A 22343-nucleotide genomic window follows, 5' to 3' on the forward strand; every position below is an offset into this window, starting at 1 on the left:
GGGGGAGGGAGAGAGAGGGGGAGGGAGAGAGGGGGGGAGGGAGAGAGGGGGGGAGGGAGAGAGAGGGGGAGGGAGAGAGAGGGGGAGGGAGAGAGAGGGGGAGGGAGAGAGAGGGGGAGGGAGAGGGGGAGGGAGAGAGAGGGGGAGGGAGAGAGAGGGGGAGGGAGAGAGAGAGAGGGAGGGAGAGAGAGAGAGGGAGGGAGAGAGAGAGAGGGAGGGAGAGAGAGAGGGGGGGAGGGAGAGAGAGGGGGAGGGAGAGAGAGGGGGAGGGAGAGAGAGGGGGAGGGAGAGAGAGGGGGAGGGAGAGAGAGGGGGAGGGAGAGAGAGGGGGAGGGAGAGAGAGGGGGAGGGAGAGAGAGGGGGAGGGAGAGAGAGGGGGAGGGAGAGAGAGAAAGAGGGAGAGAGAGAAAGAGGGAGGGAGAGAAAGAGGGAGGGAGAGAAAGAGGGAGGGAGAGAAAGAGGGAGGGAGAGAAAGAGGGAGGGAGAGAAAGAGGGAGGGAGAGAAAGAGGGAGGGAGAGAAAGAGGGAGGGAGAGAAAGAGGGAGGGAGAGAAAGAGGGAGGGAGAGAAAGAGGGAGGGAGAGAAAGAGGGAGGGAGAGAAAGAGGGAGGGAGAGAAAGAGGGAGGGAGAGAAAGAGGGAGGGAGAGAAAGAGGGAGGGAGAGAAAGAGGGAGGGAGAGAAAGAGGGAGGGAGAGAAAGAGGGAGGGAGAGAAAGAGGGAGGGAGAGAAAGAGGGAGGGAGAGAAAGAGGGAGGGAGAGAAAGAGGGAGGGAGAGAGAGACAGAGAGGGAGCGAGAGAGAGAGAGAGAGAGAGAGGACAGCAGGAGCAGAGATTTAAAAAGAGCACCAAAAGGAACAGAGTCGGAGACCAGAGAGAGCGAGAGAGAAAACATAGCACGAGCACAGCTTTAAGCAGCATGCCAAAAGGAACAGAGTCAGAGACCGGAGAGAGAGAAAACACAGTGGGAGCAGAGCCCGTGGAAAAATCGAAAAGTGACATCATGGTAATGTCACAATCAGCAGAGCGAGCAGGGAATCAGAGAGCCGCCGGGGTGAGTATACAGGTAAGCTGAGTTAGTAACTAAAGTAAAGAGAAAGGCAAGGTCTACACTTTTTTTATATACTAAGTAGTGTTTTTTTTTAAGGGAATCAAGGTCCCTAGTGTAAATAATCTCAAATTTTTGAGTAATTTAGGGGAGTAAGTTAAGGGTAAGTCATGGCAGGGCAGCTCGGCAGCGTGGCGTGCTCCTCCTTAAGAGCATGCAGGTGGCAGAAAGTGTCATAGACAGGAGTTTTAGAGACGTGGTTACACCCAAGGTGCAGGCAGATAGATGGGTGACCGCTAGAAGGGGCAGGCAGTCAGTGCAGGAATCCCCTGTGGCTATCCCCCTCTCTAACAAGTATACCGTTTTGGATACTGTTGGGGGGGGAATGGCCTATCAGGGCAAAACAGCAGCAGCCAGAGCAGTGGCACCATGGCTGGCACTGTTGTTCAGGGAGGGACAAAGCGCAGAAGAGCAATAGTTATAGGGGACTCTATAGTCAGGGGCACAGATAGGCGCTTCTGTGGACGTGAAAGAGCCTCCAGGATGGTATGTTGCCTCCCTGGTGCCAGGGTCAAGGATGTCTCTGAACGGACAGGGGGCATTCTGAAGGGGGAGGGTGAACAGCCAGACATTGTGGTACAAATTGGTACCAATGACATAGGCAGGAAGAGTGACGAGGTCCTGCAGGGGGAGTTAGGGAGTTAGGTAGAAAGTTAAAAGACAGGACCTCTAGGGTTGTAATCTCGGGATTACTCCCTGTGCCATGTGCCAGTGAGGCTAGAAATAGGAAGATAGTGCAGCTAAACACGTGGCTGAACAGCTGGTGTAGAAGGGAGGGTTTCAGATATCTGGACGATTGGGATCTCTTCAGGGACAGATGGGACCTGTACAAGAAGGACGGGTTGCATCTAAACTGGAGGGGCACAAATATCCTGGCTGCGAGGTTTGCTAGCGTCACTCGGGAGGGTTTAAACTAGTGTGGCAGGGGGGTGGGAACCAGAGCAGTAGGACAGCAAGTGAAATAAATGAGGGGGAACTAGTAAATAAGGCCTGTAAGACTAAGAGGAAGAGCAGGCAGGGAGATGTTGCGGAGCACAGCGGGACTGGTGGTCTGAAGTGCATTTGTTTCAATGCGAGAAGTATAACAGGTAAGGCAGATGAACTTAGAGCTTGGATTAGTACCTGGAACTATGATGCTGTTGCTATTACAGAGACTTGGTTGAGGGAAGGACAGGATTGGCAGCTAAATGATCCAGGATTTAGAAGCTTCAGGCGGGATAGAGGGGGATGTAAAAGGGGTGGGGAGTTGCATTACTGGTTAAGGAGAATATCACAACTGTACTGCGGGAGGACACCTCGGAGGGGTCATGCAGCGAGGCAATATGGGTGGAGCTCAGGAATAGGAAAGGTGCAGTCACGATGTTGGGGGTTGACTACAGGCCTCCCAACAGCCAGCGGGAGGTAGAGGAGCAGATATGTAGACAGATTTTGGAAAGATGTAAAGGTAACAGGGTTGTAGTGGTGGGTGATTTTAACTTCCCCAATATTGACTGGGACTCACTTAGTGCTAGGGGCTTCGATGGGGCAGAATTTGTAAGGAGCATCCAGGAGGGCTTCTTGAAACAATACATAGGTAGTCCAACTAGGGAAGGGGCCGTACTGGACCTGGTATTGGGGAATGAGCCCGGCCAGGTGGTCGAAGTTTCAGTCGGGGAGCATTTCGGGAACAGTGACCATAATTCCATAAGTTTTAAGGTACTTGTGGATAAGGATAAGAGTAGTCCTCGGGTGAAGGTGCTAAATTGGGGGAAGGCTAATTATAACAATATTAGGCAGGAACTGAAGAATTTAGATTAGGGGTGGCTGTTTGAGGGTAAATCAACATCTGACATGTGCGAGTCTTTCAAACGTCAGTTGATTAGAATCCAGGACCAGCATGTTCCTGTGAGGAAGAAGGATAAGTTTGGCAAGTTTCGGGAACCTTGGATAACGCGGGATATTGTGAGCCTAGTCAAAAAGAAAAAGGAAGCATTCGTAAGGGCTGGAAGGCTAGGAACAGACGAATCCCTTGAGGAATATAAAGACAGTAGGAAGGAACTTAAGCAAGGAGTCAGGAGGGCTAAAAGGGGTTATGAGAAGTCTTTGGCAAACAGGATTAAGGAAAATCCCAAGGCTTTTTATACGTATATAAAGAGCAAGAGGGTAACCAGGGAAAGGGTTGGCCCACTCAAGGACAGAGAAGGGAATCTATGTGTGGAGCCAGAGGAAATGGGCGAGATACTAAATGAGTACTTTGCATCAGTGTTCATCAAGGAGAAGGACTTGGTGGATGATGAGTCTAGGGAAGGGAGTGCAGATAGTCTCAGTCATCTCAAAAAGGTGGTGGTGTTGGGTGTCTTGCAAAACATTAAGGTAGATAAGTCCCCAGGGCCTGATGGGATCTACCCCAGAATACTGAGGGAGGCAAGGGAAGAAATTGCTGGGGCCTTGACAGAAATCTTTGCATCCTCATTGGCTACAGTTGCGGTCCCAGAGGACTGGAGAATAGCCAATGTTGTTCCTTTGTTTAAGAAGGGTAGCAAGGATAATCCAGGAAATTATAGGCCGGTGAGCCTTACGTCAGTGGTAGGGAAATTATTAGAGAGGATTCTTCAGGACAGGATTTACTCCCATTTGGAAACAAATGGACTTATTAGCAAGAGGCAGCATGGTTTTGTAAAGGGGAGGTCGTGTCTCACTAACTTGATAGAGTATTTTGAGGAAGTGACGAAGATGATTGATGAAGGAAGGGCAGTGGATGTTATCTATATGGACTTCAGTAAAGCCTTTGACAAGGTCCCTCATGGCAGACTGGTACAAAAGGTGAAGTCACATGGGATCAGAGGGGAGCTGGCAAGATGGATACAGAACTGGATCGGTCATAGAAGACAGAGGGTAGCAGTGGAAGGGTGCTTTTCTGAATGGAGGGATGTGACTAGTGGTGTTCCACAGGGATCTGTGCTGGGACCTTTGCTGTTTGTAGTATATATAAATGATTTGGAGGAAAATGTAGCTGGTCTGATTAATAAGTTTGCGGACGACACAAAGGTTGGTGGAGTTGCGGACAGTGATGAGGATTGTCAGAGGATACAGCAGGATATAGATCGGTTGGAGACTTGGGCAGAGAAATGGCAGATGGAGTTTAATCCGGACAAATGTGAGGTAATGCATTTTGGAAGGTCTAATGCAGGTGGGAAGTATACAGTAAATGGCAGAACCCTTAGGAGAACTGACAGGCAGAGAGATCTGAGCGTACAGGTCCACAGGTCACTGAAAGTGGCAACGCAGGTGGATAAGGTAGTCAAGAAGGCATACGGCATGCTTGCTTCATCGGTCGGGGCATAGAGTATAAAAATTGGCAAATCATGCTGCAGCTGTACAGAACTTTAGTTAGGCCACACTGAGAATATTGCATGCAATTCTGCTCGCCACACTACCAGAAGGATGTGGAGGCTTTGGAGAGGGTACAGAAGAGGTTTACCAGGATGTTGCCTGGTCTGGAGGGCATTAGCTATGAGGAGAGGTTGGATAAACTCAGATTGTTTTCACTGGAACGACAGAGGTGGAGGGGCGACATGATAGAGGTTTACAAAGTTATAAGCGGCATGGACAGAGTGGATAGTCAGAAGCTTTTTCCTCGGGTGGAAGAGTCAGTTTTTGGGGGACATAGGTTTAAGGTGAGAGGGGCAAAGTTTAGAGGGGATGTGTGAGGCAAGTTCTTTACACAGAGGGTGGTGAGTGCCTGGAACTTGTTGCCGTGGGAGGTGGTGGAAGCAGGTACCATAGAGACGTTTAAGAGGCATCTTGACAAATACATGAATAGGATGGGAATAGAGAGATATGGACCCCGGAAGTGGAGAAGGTTTTAGTTTAGGCAGGCGTCAGGTTCGGCGCAGGTTTGGAGGGCTGAATGGCCTGTTCCTGTGCTGTCCTGTTCTTTGTTCCTGTGCAATGTGGGAAGTCAGGGACACTGCCAGTGCCCAGGGTGAACACGTGTGCAGGAAGTGTCTCCAGCTGCAGCTACTCGAAATCCGCATTTCGGATCTGGAGTATCTGCAAGGCTGAGAACATCGTGGATAGCACGTACAGGGAGATGGTCACACCGCAGGTAAAGACTGCTCAGGCAGAAAGGGAATGGATGACTGCCAGGTCAAGTAGAAGAACTAGGCAGGTAGTGCAGCAGTGCCCTGGGTCCATCTCCCTCTCTAACAAATTTTCCGCTTTGAATACTTTTGGGGGAGATAGCTTCTCAGGGGATTGCTGCAAGAGCCAAGTCTGTGGCACCATGGGTGGCTCGGCTACACAGGAGGTGAGGAAAAAGAGTGAGAGAGCTGTAATGATAGGGGATTCTGTAGTAAGGGGTACAGACTGGTGTTTCTGTGGCCGCAAACGTGACTCCAGAATGGTATGTTGCCAGCCTGGTGCTTGGGTCAAGGATGTCATGCAGCGGCTGCAGGACATTCTGAAGAGGGAGGGTGAACAATCAGAGGTCATGGTTCACATTGGTACCAACGACATAGGTAGAAAGAGGGATAAGGTCCTGCAACAAGAATTTAGGGAGCTCGGTAGCAGATTAAAAAGCAGGACCTCAAAGGTTGTAATCTCTGGATTACTCCCGATGCCACATGCTAGTGAGTATAGGAATAGGAGGATAGAGCAGATGAATGCGTGGCTGAAGAGATGGTGCAGGAGGGAGGGCTTTAGTTTTCTGGATCACTGGGTCTGTTTCTGGCGAAAGTGGGACCTGTGCAAGTCTGAAGGGTTACATCTGAACCAGAACGGGACCAATATCCTTGCAGGAAAGTCTACATCAGACCAGTGGGAGTCATTCAAAAAGGAAATAGTGAGAGTTCAGGGCCAACATGTTCCCATAAAGGTGAAGGGTAGGACCAGTAAGTCCAGGGAACCCTGGAGGTCAAGGGATATAGAGGATGGGATAAGGAAAAAAAGAAGGCTTATGACAGATTCAGAGGGCTGAAAACAGCAGAGGCCCGAGAGGAGTATAGAAAATGTAGCGGGGGGGGGGGGGGGGGGTGGTACTTAAAAAAAAAAAAAAAACTTAATTAGGAGAGTGAAGTGGGGGCATGAAAAAACACTGACGGGCAAGATAAAGGAAAATCCCAAGGTTTTTTTTTTAAAGTATATTAAGAGGATATCCAGGGAAAGAGTAGGGCCCATTAAGGACCAAAGTGACAATGTGTGTGTGGAGCCTGAGGACGTAGGTGAGGTTTTAAATAATTACTTTTCATCTGTGTTCACTATGGAGAAGGTTGATCTAGGTGTAGAGATCAGGGAGGGGGATTGTGATACACTTGAACAAATTAGCATTGAAAGGGAGGAGATATTAGCTGTTTTAGCGGGCTTAAAAGTGGATAAATCCCCAGGCCCAGATGAGCTGTATCCCAGGCTGTTATGTGAGGCATGGGAGGAGATAGCAGGGGCTCTAACACAAATTTTCAAAACCTCTCTGGCCACAGGAGAAGAGCCAGAGGACTGGAGGACAACGAATGTGGTACCATTATTCAAGAAGGGTAGTAGGGATAAACCAGGTTATTATAGGTCAGTGAGTATAACATCAGTGGTAGGGAAATTATTGGAAAAAATTCTGAGGCACAAGATTAATCTCCACTTGGAGAGGCAAGGATTAATCAAGGATAGTCAGCATGGCTTTGTCAGGGGGAGATCATGTCTAACAAATTTGACTGAATTTTTCGAGGAGGTGACTAGGTGTGTAGATGAGGGTAAAGCAGTTGATGTAGTCTACATGGACTTCAGTAAGGCTTTTGATAAGGTCCCACATGGGAGACTGGTTAAGAAGATAAGAGCCCATGGGAACCAGGGCAACTTGGCAAATTGGATCCAAAATTGGCTTAGTGGCAGGAGGCAGAAGTTCAAGGGTTGTTTTTGTGATTGGAAGCCTGTGACCAGTCGTATACCACAGGGATTGGTGCTGGGACCCTTGCTGTTTGTAGTGTACATTAATGATTTAGACATGAATATTGGAGGTATGATCAGTAAGTTCACAGATGACATGAAAATTGGTGGTGTCGTAAATAGTGAGGAGGAAAGCCTTAGCTTACAGGACGATAAAGATGGGCTGCTGAGACGGGCAGTGCAGTGGCAAATGGAATTTAATCCTGAGAAGTGCGGGGTGATGCATTTTGGTACGACTAACAAGGCAAGGGAATATACAATGGACGGTAGGACCATAGGTAGTACAGAAGGTCAGAGGGACCTTGGTGTACTTGTCCAAAGATCACTGAAGGCAGCAGAACAGGTAGATAAGGTGGTTCGGAAGGCATATGGGATACTTGCCTTTATTAGCCGAGGCATAGAATATAAGAGCAGGGAGGTTATGATGGAGCTGTATAAAATGCCAGTTAGGTCACAGCTGCAATATTGTGTACAGTTCTGATCACCACACTATAGGAAGGCTGTGATTGCACTGGAGAGGGTGCACAGGAGATTCACCAGGATGTTGCCTGAGCTGGAATATTTCAGCTATGAAGAGAGACTGGATAGGCTAGGGTTGCTTTCCTTAGAGCAGAGAAGGCTGAGGGGGAACCTGATTGAGGTATACTAAATTATGAGGGGCATAGATAGGAAGAAACTTTTTCCCTTCGGGGATGTGTCAATAACCAGGGGGCATAGATTTATGGTAAGGGGCAGGAGGTTTAGAGGGGATTTGAGGAACATTTTTTTCACCCAGAGGGTGGTTGGAATCTGGAACACACTGCCTGAAGGGCTGGTAGAGGCAGGAACCCTCACAACATTTAAGAATTATTTAGATGAGCACTTGAAATACCATACAAGGCTACAGGCCAAGTGCTGGAAAATGGGATTGGAATAGATTGGCTTGATGGCCGGCATGGACATGGAGGGCCGAAGGGCCTGTTTCTGTGCTGAATAACTCTATAACTCTATGAGGGGCAGGAAGCACAGGTTGATTTTCCTCAACTCAAGGGTGCCAAGACTAGTGGTGGTATCCCTCCTGCCATCCCAGTTTAGATTAGCACAAACCAAGACTTCAATTTGGTCCTTTCTTGACCTGTATTGCTTAGCTGATCATGATGCATTAATCTTAAATTTCACTTTTAACATTAATAGGAGCAGGCATTAGAATATAAGCAGCCTTTGAACACCTGTAATCAGCCCTTCAAGTTTGTACGTAAGCACAGAACACCATATGGGGCGGCACAGTGGTTAGCACCGCAGCCTCACAGCTCCAGCTACCCGGGTTCAGTTCTGGGTACTGCCTGTGTGGAGTTTGCAAGTTCTCCCTGTGTCTGCGTGGGTTTCCTCCGGGTGCCTCCCACAACCAAAAGACTTGCAGGTAAATTGGCCATTATAAATTGCCCCTAGTATAGGTAGGTGGTAGGGAAATATAGGGACAGGTGAGGATGCGGTAGGAATATGGGATTAGTGTAGGATTAGTATAAATGGGTGGTTAATGGTCAGCATAGACTCGGTGGGCTGAAGGGCCTGTTTCAGTGCTGTATCTTTAAAATCAAAAAAAAAATCAAAAATTTTCTCTTACCAGAAAACTGGCAGTATAACTTCTATTCAGCTTTCAGCAGGCACCAGTTTCAAATCAGTACCAAAAATACAACAATATCCTAACAGTAATCCCAGCACAATCAGATGGCCCCATGCAATATTTTTGGTTTGTTGTGACAGTAATGATGGGCATACATTTAAAATGGGGATGATTTCCCAATTATGTGAAGCACCCAGTTATTTGCTGCTGAAAGCTGTTTTTGTGCTGTGGTCAGGAGTGAGTTTTGTCAGGGAACAGGTATGAAATTCACAAAGAAAAAGCTAAAAAAACAAATTGTCTCTTCAGTAACTCTTCAAATGCAGCAAACCTGCCGATTGTATGTGCTTAGCAAGAGAGACTCAGCAAACAAGATTAAACAGCACATCTTATTTCCACTGAAAATGGACTTTTCTTAGTATAAATAAGAAGTGGCATGAGTCAATAATGTATACAATGAGAAGATTTCCTGTAGTTTTGTGCAAGTTTATCATCTTCAGGCACCAGAACTGCTTGCACTGCTGCATTATCATACTTTCATATAATTATAGGAACATAGGAGCAGGAGTAGGCCATTCAGCTCATCGAGCCTGCTCTGCCATTCAATTAGATCATGGATGATCATCTACCTCTACGCCACTTTCCTGCACTATCCCCATATCCCTTGGTGCCATTAGAATCTAGAAATCTATCGGTTTCTGTCTTGAACATGCTCAATGAGTGAGCTTCCACAGTCCTCTGGGTAGAGAATTCCAAAGAGTCACCACCTTCTGAGTGAAGAAATTCCTCCTCATCTCAAAACTTAAATGGCCTACCCCTTATTTTCAGACTATGGCCCTGATTCTAGACTCACCAGCCAGGGAAAACATCCTATCCACATCTACCCTGTAAGAATTTTATAATTTCAATGAAAACACCTTTCATTCTCGAAACTCTAGAGCATACAGGCTCAGTTTCTGCAATCTCTCCTCATAAGACAATCCCACCATCCCAGGGATTAGTCTGGTGAACCTCTGTTGCACTCCCTATATGGCAAGAATATCCTTCCTTAGATAAGATGACCCAAAGATACTCCAGGTGCCAGGTGCAGTCTCACCAAGGCTCTATACAATTGCAGCAAAACTTCTTTACTCCTGTGCTCAACACCCCTCGCAGTGAAGGCCAACATACCATTTGCCTTCTTAATTGCTTGCTGCACCTGCATGCTAGCTTTTAGTGACTCACGAACAAGGACACACAGTCCCTTTGGACATCAATACTTCCCAACCTCTCATCATTGAAGAAATACTCTGCCTTTCTGTTTTTTCCACCAAAGTGGATCACTTCACACTTATTCACATTATATTCCATCTGCCATGTTCTTGCCCATTCACTTAGCCTGTCCAAGTCTCCTTGAAGCCTCCTTGCAATCCCCTTACAGCTTACATTCCCACCTAGTTTTGTGTCATCAGCAAATTTGGAAATAGTATATTTGGTCCCCATTTATATAGATTGTGAACAGCTGTAGCCCTAGCACTGATTTTTGCGGTACCTCACTAGGAAAAGCCTGCCATCCCAAGAATGACCCATTTATTTCTACTCTGTATTCTATCTGTTAACCAATTCTTAATCCATACCAGTATATTATCCCCATCCCATGTGCTCTAATTTTGTTTACTAACCTCCTGTGTGGAACCTTATCAAAAGCCTTCTGAAAATCCAAATACACCACATCCACTGGTTCTCTTTTATCTATGCTACAAGTAACATCCTTATAAAACTCCTACAGGTTTGACAAACAGGATTTCCCTTTCGTAAATCCATGTTGACTCTGCCCAATCATATTATTTTCGAAGCGTCTAGTTATCACATCCTTTATAATAGATTCTAACATTTTCTCTACTACTGTTGTCAAACTAACAGGTCTGTAGTTCCCTGTTTTCTCTCTCCTTCCTTTCTTAAATAGTGGTTACATTTGCTACTTCCAGTCTGCAGGAACCTTTCCAGAATCTATAGAATTTTGAAAGAAACTACCAATGCATCCACTATCTCTATAGCCACCTCCTTCAACACTCTGGGATGTAGCTCATCTGGTCCAGGGATTTATCAACCTTCAATCCAGTTACTTTTTCAAGTACTACCTTTTTATTTATACCCATTTTTGTCAGTTCCTCATTTTCACAAATTCCTTGGTTCCCTAGTATTTCTGGGAGATTTTCTGTATTCTCCTCTGTGAAGACAGACACAAGGTAATTGTTTAGTTTCCCCACCATTTCCCTATTCTCCATTATAAATTCTCCTGTCTCCATCTGCAATGGACCCATATTTGTCCTTGCTAATCTTTTCCTTTTCACATACCTAAAGAAGCTTCTACAGTCCATCTTTATGTTTCTTGCTAGCTTGCATTCATATTCTCTTTTCCCTTTCTTTATCAGTTTCTTGGCTATCCTTTGCTGGATTCTAAATTGCTCCCAATCCTTGGGTTTACCATTTTTTCTGGCAACCTTATAACCCACTTCCTTTGATCTAATGCTATCTTTAACTTCTTTTGTTAGCCACGGTTGATTCATCTTTCCTGTTGGGTTTTTGTGTCTTAAAGGAATGTATATTTGTTGTAGACCATGTAATACTTCTTTAAATACTAGCCATTGCCTGTCTACTGTCAAATCTATTAGTGTATTTTCCCAATCCAACATAGCCAACTTGCCCCTCACACCTTCATAGTTTCCTTTGTTCAGATTTAAGACCCTAGTTTCAGAATGAACTACATCACTTTGAAACAATTTAAAATTCTATCATATTTTAGTCACTATTTCCCGAAATCTCCTTTACAGCAAGGCTATTAATTAGCCCCATCTCATTACTTGATACTAAATCTAAAATAGCCCAATCCCTAGTTGGTTCAACGTACTGCTCCAGAAACCCAGCTCATATGCACTCTAGGAATTCATCCTCCACAGCATTAGTGCTGATTTGCTTTACCCAGTCTATATGTAAATTGAAGGTGCCCATTATTACTGTATTACTCATGTTACATGCACTTCTAATTTCTTGATTTATACTGTACCCAACATTACCACTACTCTCAGGTGGCTTATAAATAACCACCACCAATGTTCGCTGCCCCTTGCTGTTTCTTAGCTCCACCCAAACTAATTCTACACCTTGATCTAACATCTCTCATTAATATACTGATCTTGTCCCTTATTAAGAGTACTACCCCACCTCCTTTTCCTTTTTGCCTATCCTTCCTAAATGACGAATATCCTTGAATATTCAATTCCCAGTCTTGGTCACCCTGTAACCACGTCTCTGTAATAGCAATTAAATCATACCCATTTACCTCTATTTGTGCCTTCAAATCATCTACCTTGTTGCAAATGCTGTGTGCATTCAGAAAGAGTGCCCTTAACTTTGTCTTTTTAACATTATCCTGCATTCTGATCCTATTTGACGCTTGCCTTTGCTTCGTCTGACTGCTAATTTCACTTACTACTTTTGTACTTCCTGTTACCAGTGTTGCTTCCATCCAATCTGAGCTCCCTCTCAGGTTCCCATCCCCCTGCCAATCTAATTGAAATGCTCCCCAACAGCACTCGCAAATCTCCCTGTGAGGATTTTAGTCCTGGTCCTGTTAGGGTGCAACCAGTCCATCTTGCACAGTTCCCATCTGCACCAGAAATCTGATGCTCTCACTCCTACACCAATTCTCCAGTGATGTGTTCAATCGCTCAATCCTCCTATTACAATTCTCACTAGCACGTGGCACTGGGAGTAATTCTGAGATTATTGCTTTGGAGGTCCTGCTTTTTAATCTCTTTCCTAGCTCCCTAAAATCTGCTTTCAGGACCTCATCCCTCTTCCTACCTATGTTGCTGGCACCAATGTGGACCACGACCTCTGGCTGTTCACCCTCCCCCAGAAGAATGTCCTGCAGCCGCTCTGTGACACCCTTGACTCTGGCATCAGGGAGGGAACATACAATCCTGGAGGCACGTCTACGGCAGCAGAAACGCCTGTCTGTTCTCCTAACTAATGAATCCTCTATTACTACTGCTCTTCCACTCTTCTTCCTCCCCTCCTGTGCAGTTGAGCTACCATGGTGCCAAGGACCTGGCTCTGGCTGCACGCCTCTGAGGAACCATCGGCTTCACCAGTATCCAAAATGGAAAACCAGTTAGCGAGCGAGATCGTCTCAGGGGACTCCTGCACTATCTGCCTGGTTCTCTTTGACTACCTGGTGGTCACCCATTCCCTCTCTGCCTGCATGCTCATAACCTGTGGTGTGACTACCTGCCTAAACGTGCTATCCATAGTCCTCCGCCTCGCGGATGCACCACAGTGACTCTAGCCACCCCCTGAATTCTGAAAGCCGGAGCTCCAATTTCTGCAGCTGGTGGCACTTCCTGCAAATGTGTCTGCTAGCACACATGGTGCATCCATCAGTTTCCACATGCCACAGGGTGCACATTCCACTCGGCTGAGCTGTCCTGCCATAGCTTAACCTTACAGTCTATTTATGATTGGTGAGTAACTGTTAAGTATTTTACCTATCAGCTTATTTCCCTACACTGAAGAAACAAATACTGGAGGGTGAAAAAGGTAGAAAAAGAAAGGAGCACCTCCTTCCCCCCCACTTCACCAAACTCTCTCACTCACCAAACTCCAACTTCATACTGTGCCAAACCACACTCCGTGACAAGCTGCATTCCGGACCCCTGTATTGATACTACTTGAAAACTCAGATGAGTCTGCTCTGCTACAGCTACAGAAACCAACTGAAACAAGCTACCTAGTTAACTAGGTTCAGCGATACTCCAGTAGAGAGCTTGTTTATTCCTGCTTAAGACTGAAAGAAACTTAAACAGTTAACAGTTAAATGCTAAATGTAAACAAGACTAGATTTCAGAAAGAGATTCATGCTTAAGATTCCCTCACTCACCAAATTTCAGCTTCACATCCTGTACCAAACCGCATTCCGCGTCAGCACTGTTCTATCTATAGATTGATAATTGTCATTTCTGAACAAAATCTTCATTAACTCAACACTCAAGTGACTTCTTCCACTCCACCACACCAAATAAAACAACAAAGAATACAAAGGTTTCTGGGCTCTACTAAGATGCCAGCTGTAATTGTTGTCATTTTCATAAGAGGACAAAGAGCATCAGAGGTGAGAAGAGAGCTTAACGTCCTGATATACTTTTCAGATTTACAAAGGGCAGTTTTACTCACTAACATTTTATCAAGGGCCGTAATCTGAACCAATATTATGCTCGACAGCCACCTCTGGAATGTTGTTACATGTTACACGATGAGTTTGTGCACGTGATTCCCCATGCAGTGAGCACCTGATTTCAAATGTGCCACTGTGTGCAACCACTACTCATTTTAACTATTGTGCATAAAATGAAAAGGGAGAGGAGAGGTTTGGGCTGTAGGATCAACAATTATCAGATACTCTGCAATCATTCCAATAGTAATTCAAACAAAGGGAATGTAAAAAGTCTTCCAATCATCACATGTCCATCATGTTTTAGGAGTCCCATTTAAAAGTTTTGTATTTGAAAAGAAGGGAAAGCAGGCATTTCATGCCAGATTATTCTGATCTGGAGCTGACAATTTACAAGTATGTCAACCCACAAATCTGCCAAGTAACAGCAATGAGACTTTGTGGTTTTAAATGGAACAGTTAGGTTAAATACCGTGGCAATATTGAGTGTTACATGGCAGTTACATCCTTACTTCCATGAAATAACCCATTCTTTATTTACCACGAGCAATTCTGCTGGACATTCACTACAAAAAAAAATTGAAGATGCTAATTTTGTTTCTTCATAAACAGAATGGCAGATACTCAATTCCTGTCCTAAAAGCCTTACATTAATTACTTTCTGGCGAAGTTCAGTTCCTTAGCTGCTGCCACCCAGATAGAGGAGCAGGACAAGGAATACGAGGTGGAGGATGAGGAGCAGGAGGAGGAGAATAACAAGGGCAAAAATAGCAACAACAACTTGCATTTATACAATAATCTTTAACATAATAATAGTCCCAAGGTGTTTTACAAATAGTTGTAAGGAAAGGGGACACTAAGCGAAGAAATGAGAGATTAGAAGCGGTGGCCAAAACCTTGGTCAAAAAAAGGCTCTTGAGGAAGTTTTTTAAAAAGTGGAGAAATTTGGGAAGATAGTTTCAAAGTTTAGGACCAAAGCAGCTAAACGTTCTGGTGGAACATGAGGGGATAGATGCATACAAGGCTTTTCAGAGGTACAAAGCACTCAAGGTGGAATACAGGGCGGGAGGAGATGGCAGAGATAGGGTGGGAAAAAAGGCATGGAGAGATTTATAGATGAGGATAAGGATTTTGAATTTAATGCAATGGATATCTGATGTTTGGAACTGCTTCTTTCCAGATTGTCTACAACATTCTTCCAATTGAGTTGAAGTCTGTCATAGCTGCAATAGTGGAAACAATATTGATGACTTGTGCATGAACTATCCAACACAGTTTCCACGTGCATAATGGAAAATTAATACATACAAGCAGATGGAAGTGGTAAATGAAAGTAAGTATAGGCATGTTGGACTCCTCACAATAGTGGTGTGTAAGGGGAAAATTACTTTAGCTGATTTCTGAAAGAGGATTTGGTGCTGCTCTGAAATCACAGAATCCCCTTCACATTGTTCAAACATTTTGGACAGCATCTGGCACAAAAACTCACTCGAATGATAAATAATCTTCCAGCCTCAATACTTATAAGGAGTTGTCTCCAAAACATTATTTACCTTCAAAAAGTAATTTATCTCTTTTCGATTAAACACCAAAGCACTGTAACTAGTGACAGTACCTGTTTCTCTAGTATGCGGTTAATCTCTCCCAGTGTCCTGTCGAGAGAAGACACCTTGTTGTTTGCCCATGGCCCGCTATCCTGTCCTTGTTGCTGCTTCAGGAGATCTTTCACTAACCTCTGTAGTCTGTGTGAAAAGATAAAAGTGTTGATTAAATTGCTTCTATTGTTGGTTACAAACTGAAATGGATTGAAAGATATGAAGAGAAATATCCATTCATTTGTTCTTGGGACCTGGGCAACACTGGAAAAGCGATTAACTATCCTGAGCTGTCCTAAGAAAATGGTTGTAGGCCTTCTTAGTAGAAATTCATTCTTAGACCACTGATTTGTTTGCAAGGGCACTACAGAGGGTGTTAAAAGTAAACTGCGTAACATGGGATTAGAATTATGCGTAGGACTAAACAGACAGGGATGGCAGAAGGACTTAGTGAACTAGTTAGGTTTCCAATGACAATGCTGCAGCCTTCATGCTCATTTTCATTCTCTGATTCTAGTCCACAAATTACCAGATTTATTGAATTCAATTCCACAATTTGCTATGATGGTATTTGAACTCAACCTCTGGATTGCTGGTTTTGTATCACTACACTACCAACCACCCCAAAAAATTTCACTTATCATCCACCCTGGTTTCAGTTTCTAATCTCAAACTTTATCAGGAAGCAGCACAAAAAGATAAGCCTTGTAGTGTTTTCATTCTTTTGCTGGTATTTGTCCTCTGTACAACACAGATATACAACCTAGGTTGATAATTGCTGTGTAACCACGTTGCTATGATGCTGAAGATTGTATTTAATGTGGTCTTCAACTGCGCTAAATTAGTTTGGCTTCAATCCAAGCTTAGAACTAAAACCTCATACCATTGTTACCCCCAACAATTATGCCTCTATGGATGGGATTGTGCTGGATGGAGGATATTTCAGTTCAAGAATCAGGAAGACACTACAAGATACATTACCTGAATTCATTCCAAACTCTCCTCACAATAAAGCCACATTAAAATGAGTTTCATGTGTGAATCTTCATACTTCACAAATTTTAGTGCTAAGCTTTCATTCAAAATTGCGTGTATTTTTTGATCAAATATTCCAAGGATAAGCTTCAAATATGGTTACACTTAATGGGCTAAATATGAAACCACAAAGACAATAATGAGGGAGTTTAAAATGAACCTTTAACCATCACAGTGAACTTCCCGGCTGTTGGCTAAAGTTCTAAATATGATAAGCAGAGGAGTGACTTCCTAATTCATAACATGACCTCTGCCATAGCTTGATCTGAAGACGCAACGTATTATGGGACTGAACAAAATCTCTGCAGAGGTACAATGTATAAAACTAAGTGTTGGATATTATTACAAAATCATTGATGACTCTACGCCCAAAGTCCTTTCACAAAATCATTTCTCATCTGCAGCACTGCCCCCGCACCACCATCGCTTCTCTTTATATTTGCATCTCCCCAACTGCACACGACTTTTTTTTTTACTTTTGGAAAGCATCATTTAGTAACAGTTTCCTAGCATAACACACAAGCATCTCAACAACAGATGTACCCTTTCGCCTGCCCACTCCAATATTCATATGAGCGGAAGAGACTGATGTGCTTTGGTTGGCTCAGAATTTGGTGAATTGTCAGAGCCGAGCCTTCATCTTCCATTCAGTTCAGGTTGAAATTACTTAGCCAGCTTATGTAAATTAACTCGCAACCTTCCACTGATAATCAAGTAGTGACAAGAGTTTTACAATCAAATCAACTGACTGAGGTGGCTCACAGGAATGTACTTTGGAGCCAGAGCATTTGAACATCTGAAGAATTAATTTTAGAACTGAAGTCAAATACCTGCTTGGTTAGCTACAGATTTGTTGAGCCACATGGGAGGTGAGACACTGAAACCCAAGATGCTAATGTAATACACTGTATTTGCATGTTAAAACATTAGAAAGTTTTATGCTAACCAATCTGAAAGTGCTCAACAGGAGATATCATAGAGTTCAAAAATTGCCTCTGGTAAGGATTCAGGAACGAAATGAACAAATGTTCCAATTTCAGTCATTGGTACAGTTGGTGACTGACTAAGATTTCAAGTGCGTTAAGCTTACCCCAAGGGAAAATTGCTTTCCAACACAGAAAGTACACTTCTTTTGCAGTCTCAGAGTCTGTAACTATATATATGCATTTGTGATTTAGTGCAAGTGACAGATGATAACCCTCCATTTAAAAAAAAAATGATGGATAGTTACTTTCTCCTTTTCCTCAACTGTGGCCATATTTCACACCACCTCACCAGCCACACCTGAAAGAGTAGTCAGGTGATCTTTCCTCATTCTTACCCTTGTGCTTCCAAGGATGACTCTTATTTCCTATGTAGAAGAAGCCAGACTTCACTCAACTCTTCCTTATACTGACATGGATGAGACTGGGAATTCAGCAATGTGTACTGTGGAGTTGTGCATTAGAACACCAATGGTTTTCTCTGCACACCATTCATAAGAGTGCATTAAACTATCAATGAGGAATTGATTGCTCAAAATGGAGAGCATCTTGTAATGGTAACTAAAATTGATTTTATTCTTTATTGTTGTTTGAGTGTCACAATCAAATATTAACATGTTGTCAAATCTGATCACCCTCGCTGGCATTTAGTGGGTTCATGTCAGTGTCAACCTGGCTCAGTTGCTGGCATTCTTACCTCAAAGTCAAATTCCTGATGCTGAATATATAGTCAAGGTTGACGCTTCACTGCAGCAGTGAGGGAGTGCTCCATTCTTGAAAGTACTGTCTTTTGAGTAAGATATTAAACTAGGCCTCCGTCTCACTGTTCTGATTGATCACGTGGATGCCAAGATCCCATGGAGCTCTTCTAATGCCGTGGCAAATATTTTTCCCTCAATCAGCAGCATCAAAAATCAATTAAGTGGTTATTCATCTCACAGCGGTTTGTGTGTTTTTTCTGTGTATAAATTGAATGCTTGTTTGCTGACATAACAGCCACTGCACTTCAAAATAATTTAGTGTGTGTGAAGTGCTTTCAGATGGTTTCTCAGAGGTGTTCTGAAGTCTTTGAGTGTTGCGTTTTTCATACTGGGAGGTTGCTGGTTTCAAAATTTCTCACTGCCAAAAGTTCCACTATAAGTAATCTCATTGCATAAGACTTTCACCATCAATGGGCTCTACTGTACCTAAATGATATGACATACTCATGATCTGAGGCTAATGAGAGTGCACTGGGCACTCTCCCTGTGGTATCCCTTACTGTATTACGAATGCAATAATCTTATGACTTTTGATTGGACTCTACAAACTTCTTCCTCTCCCCTGCCCTTTTACAACGTAGAGAATACCTGGGGATGGGGGTAAAATTATATTACTCAAGAGAAATTCATGGTGGTAGGCATCTGACAATTCCAATTTCTACAAACTGTAGACGGTTTAACAAAATTTCACCTTAACATTCTAAATTTTCACCAATTCTAGTCAAAAGACTAGCAAAGCACTCCACCAGCATCAAGACATCAACTTTTGATGTTGCGATGGGTATTCAATGAATGTATAAGTTATGTCACAATTAGGACCCTCATATTTTAATAAAACCATATAGTTGAATTATGATATTGCCTGTCAGAGTTTCATAGCTCTTTTTGTGAAAGCATGCTTTTGATTGAGGTAATGAGCAAAGAGAACTCTTTGTACTCTTGTGCAAATGATAATGATTATAAGCTCCCCCTCAGGCTTTCACGTAACTCTTTTTATTTAAATGACAGCTACCACCATGCCTGTAACAGGAAGAAGAATATCAGATGCACTAGGATTAAAAACAGAATGGCCCTTCATTCTGACACCGCTTCTTTCACTAGCATCTCAGGCTATTTTTACACTGACAGATATTTATTCTAAATGCGTACCAAACTAGCACATCATATAGTGCTACTGAAATTGCAAATTTTGATTTAGACTGAATTCAGAACCTACCACCAACAGAGGAATGAACACAACCCCAGGAGTTAAACATCAATTGTGGAGAAGTTGCTGGAATCTATCATCAAAGACGGAATGACTGAGTACTTGGACAAGTACCAGTTGATCTAAGAGAGTGAGCATGGATTTGTGCAGGGAAGTTCATGTCTGACTAATCGAGTTGAAATTTTTTGAGGAGGTCACTAACATGGTGGATAGTGGATTGTGGACTTCCAAAAAAAGCATTTCATAAGGTTTTGCAAAAGAGAGTATCAGCAAAGATGACAGTGGATACAATGAGAGGAAACCTTATGGGGTGGGATGTAGGATACAGACAATAGGGATAAAGGGTTTGTATTGGTGGGATATGACAAGTGATGTGCCCTGGGTATCTGTACTGGGGCCTCAGTTTTTCACCACATATATTAATGACTTAAATATAGGAATGGGGAGTTGCATATACAAGTTTTCAGACAATAAGTTAGGAGGCTCAGTGAGTCATGTGGATGACAGGTGGAAGTTACAAAAAGGCAGACAGACTAAGCAAGCAGGCAAAACTATGGCGAATGGAGTTAAATGCTGTTAAGTGTGAAATCATACATTTTGGATCTGAGAAAGACAAATCAGAATATTTTCTTAATTGTGGGAGACTGGGAGCTTTGGAGAAACAAAGGGATTCAGGTGCCCAGGTACACAAATCACTAAAAGTAATTAAAAAGGCTAACGGAATGTTGGCATTTTTATCAAGGGGAGTGGAATGCAAAAGTGGGGAAGTAATCTGTCAGTTGTACAGAGCTTTAGTCAGACCCTTTCTGGAGTACTGCATTCAGTTTTGGGTACCAAACCTCAGGAAAAATATTTTGGCCTTGTAAGAAGTACAGTGTAGATTCACCAGCATCATATATAGCTTATGGGGTTAAATTATAAGGGCAGGTTGTATAAGTTTGCCTTGTATTCCCATGTGTTTAGAAGGTTGATGAGTGATCTAACCAAGGTAGTTAAAGTGAGTAATGGATTCAACAGGGTAGATAACGAGAAACTATTTGCTCTGGTGGAGGATCTAGAACAAGGGGGCACAATAAGAGTGTGGCTATTTGGGAGTGTAGTAAACAACAGTGGCTTCACTTCAAAGTATTTCATTGGCTGTAAAGGACATCCTGAGGCCATGAAAGGCGCTATATAAAACACCAGTGGACTTAAGACAATTGGTCAGCAACCTGTGAATTATTAGCTGTTTTGCTGTACTGCTGGCTGGAACATGCAGGTCTCACATAACTGGAAGAAACTTTTTGATTTCCAAAAATGAGAGTACCAGAAAAGAGACTGAAATAGAGATCAAGAAGTATCATACAGTATGAGAATGTGCTTGAAGCATTTACATTTTGATACTGTGAAACTTAAGATGACTGATTTTTAAGTTTGAATTACAAGCCCCGAGGGTGGATTCTGATCTGTGATTAACTATCTTCTGCACGTGGTGGTAAACTAAAAGAATGAAAAAGACACACAAACCTTCCCCACCCACCTAAAAAAAAATGAAGTGTATTATTTTTCTGATAAACACAGGCACAAAAGGATCATTCTAAGCAGAAAATATCTGAGCAATGCAAAGTACCGTCAATGAAAGTTTTTTTGGGGGCTCTGTATAACACATGGGGATGAACATATGAAAATTTCTTAGCTTTCTGAACACGCACTAAAGCAGCCAAATGGTGCAAATGTTTTCGTGTTTACTCGCCATGCCATCAAGTGGTAAGAACAAGGCTTTACCACCATAATTCCTGAGCTCACTATGGAAGCCAGTGGGAAGAAAACGACATGTCAGCAAAGCACATGAAGTCGACTTCTAGTAAAGGCACTGAAGGAAAAATGCTTCAGTTATTTACAAAATAGCTGGATGCTATGAATGTAGGCTCTTTCTGGACGGGCATGCTAAGATGGGCTGAAGTCCTTCCTCATCTGCACCTATCTTGTGATTATGCTGCTTTGAACTACTATCCAATAGCTAGTTCCACGTGGCATTGATTAAAAACCTGGGATTCGGCTAAAAAAAAGATGCATGGCAAATGGTAGATGGCAGGGGTTGGATTTCTCATTGGAAACAATGCACTAAAAGCAGAAGGATAACATGAACTTGTTCAGCTGCTTGAATAGTCAATAGGTTACATGAATTTTTAATCAAATGCCCATATATTCTTCAAATTAATCTTCATGATTAACATGTCAAGTAATGTACAAACTTTGCCAGTGCACATTTCTGATAACATTGCAGTTCTTGCACAGTAAATTAAAAATAATGAAAATGGTGCTCAACAGTGGGGAGTGTAGATTCCTCTCATAACTTCCCATTGTCCTCAGCTGAAAGTGTAGATTCATGTTGACACTTCCACAAGTACTGCCAACCCTCTGCAACCTGACTCATGACAACATTCTTGCTCTTCAGCTGGGCAAAAGGCATCAAAGCAGAGTTCAATCCTATACACACACTTGCACTTTCTAGCAGGAATGATGGGTAGCCATAAAGAGCAGGAACCCTACTTGAATTCTACTCCCTCCTGCTTCAGGGGCCACAAAAAGAATTTTAGTAGTCCACATCACTGCCCGAGCTGAAGCTAGGTAACCCAAATATCGACCAGGATGGAACCATGGACCTTCCTCACCTTCATGGTTCAGTACCTCTCCATGTGGTGTATTTACTCACTGAGCCACCAGAAGGGCTCTTAAGATAATCATTTGCTTTACAGTTGTTCATGCTACTTTCAAAAAGCAGTTAAGAAGGGTTTCTGTAAATTGTATACTTTTTTTCCTCTTTTAGGCATCAGTTGGAGAAATTAGCCCAAAGGAGTTATGGAGCCTGACAGTTTGAGGGAGTGGAATTAACATATGCAGATAACGCATTTTCTGGAACAGTCGAGTAATTAATCATCTCTGATATTAA

At 43.4% G+C, this 22343-nt stretch overlaps 1 protein-coding gene across 3 annotated transcripts in view; it reads right to left on the reverse strand.

Moving 5' to 3' along the window:
• scaper (S-phase cyclin A-associated protein in the ER) overlaps positions 1 to 22343 on the reverse strand; it is a 384847-nt gene that overhangs the window by 178913 nt on the left and 183591 nt on the right. For all 3 annotated transcript variants that reach the window (XM_068015512.1, XM_068015509.1, XM_068015510.1), the window contains exon 22: positions 15446 to 15572. In XM_068015512.1, coding sequence (XP_067871613.1) covers positions 15446 to 15572 — 127 coding nt within the window. The remainder of the gene's footprint in view (positions 1 to 15445; positions 15573 to 22343) is intronic.

Source organism: Heterodontus francisci, chromosome 35 (assembly GCF_036365525.1).
Source record: "Heterodontus francisci isolate sHetFra1 chromosome 35, sHetFra1.hap1, whole genome shotgun sequence".
NCBI lineage: Eukaryota > Metazoa > Chordata > Chondrichthyes > Heterodontiformes > Heterodontidae > Heterodontus > Heterodontus francisci.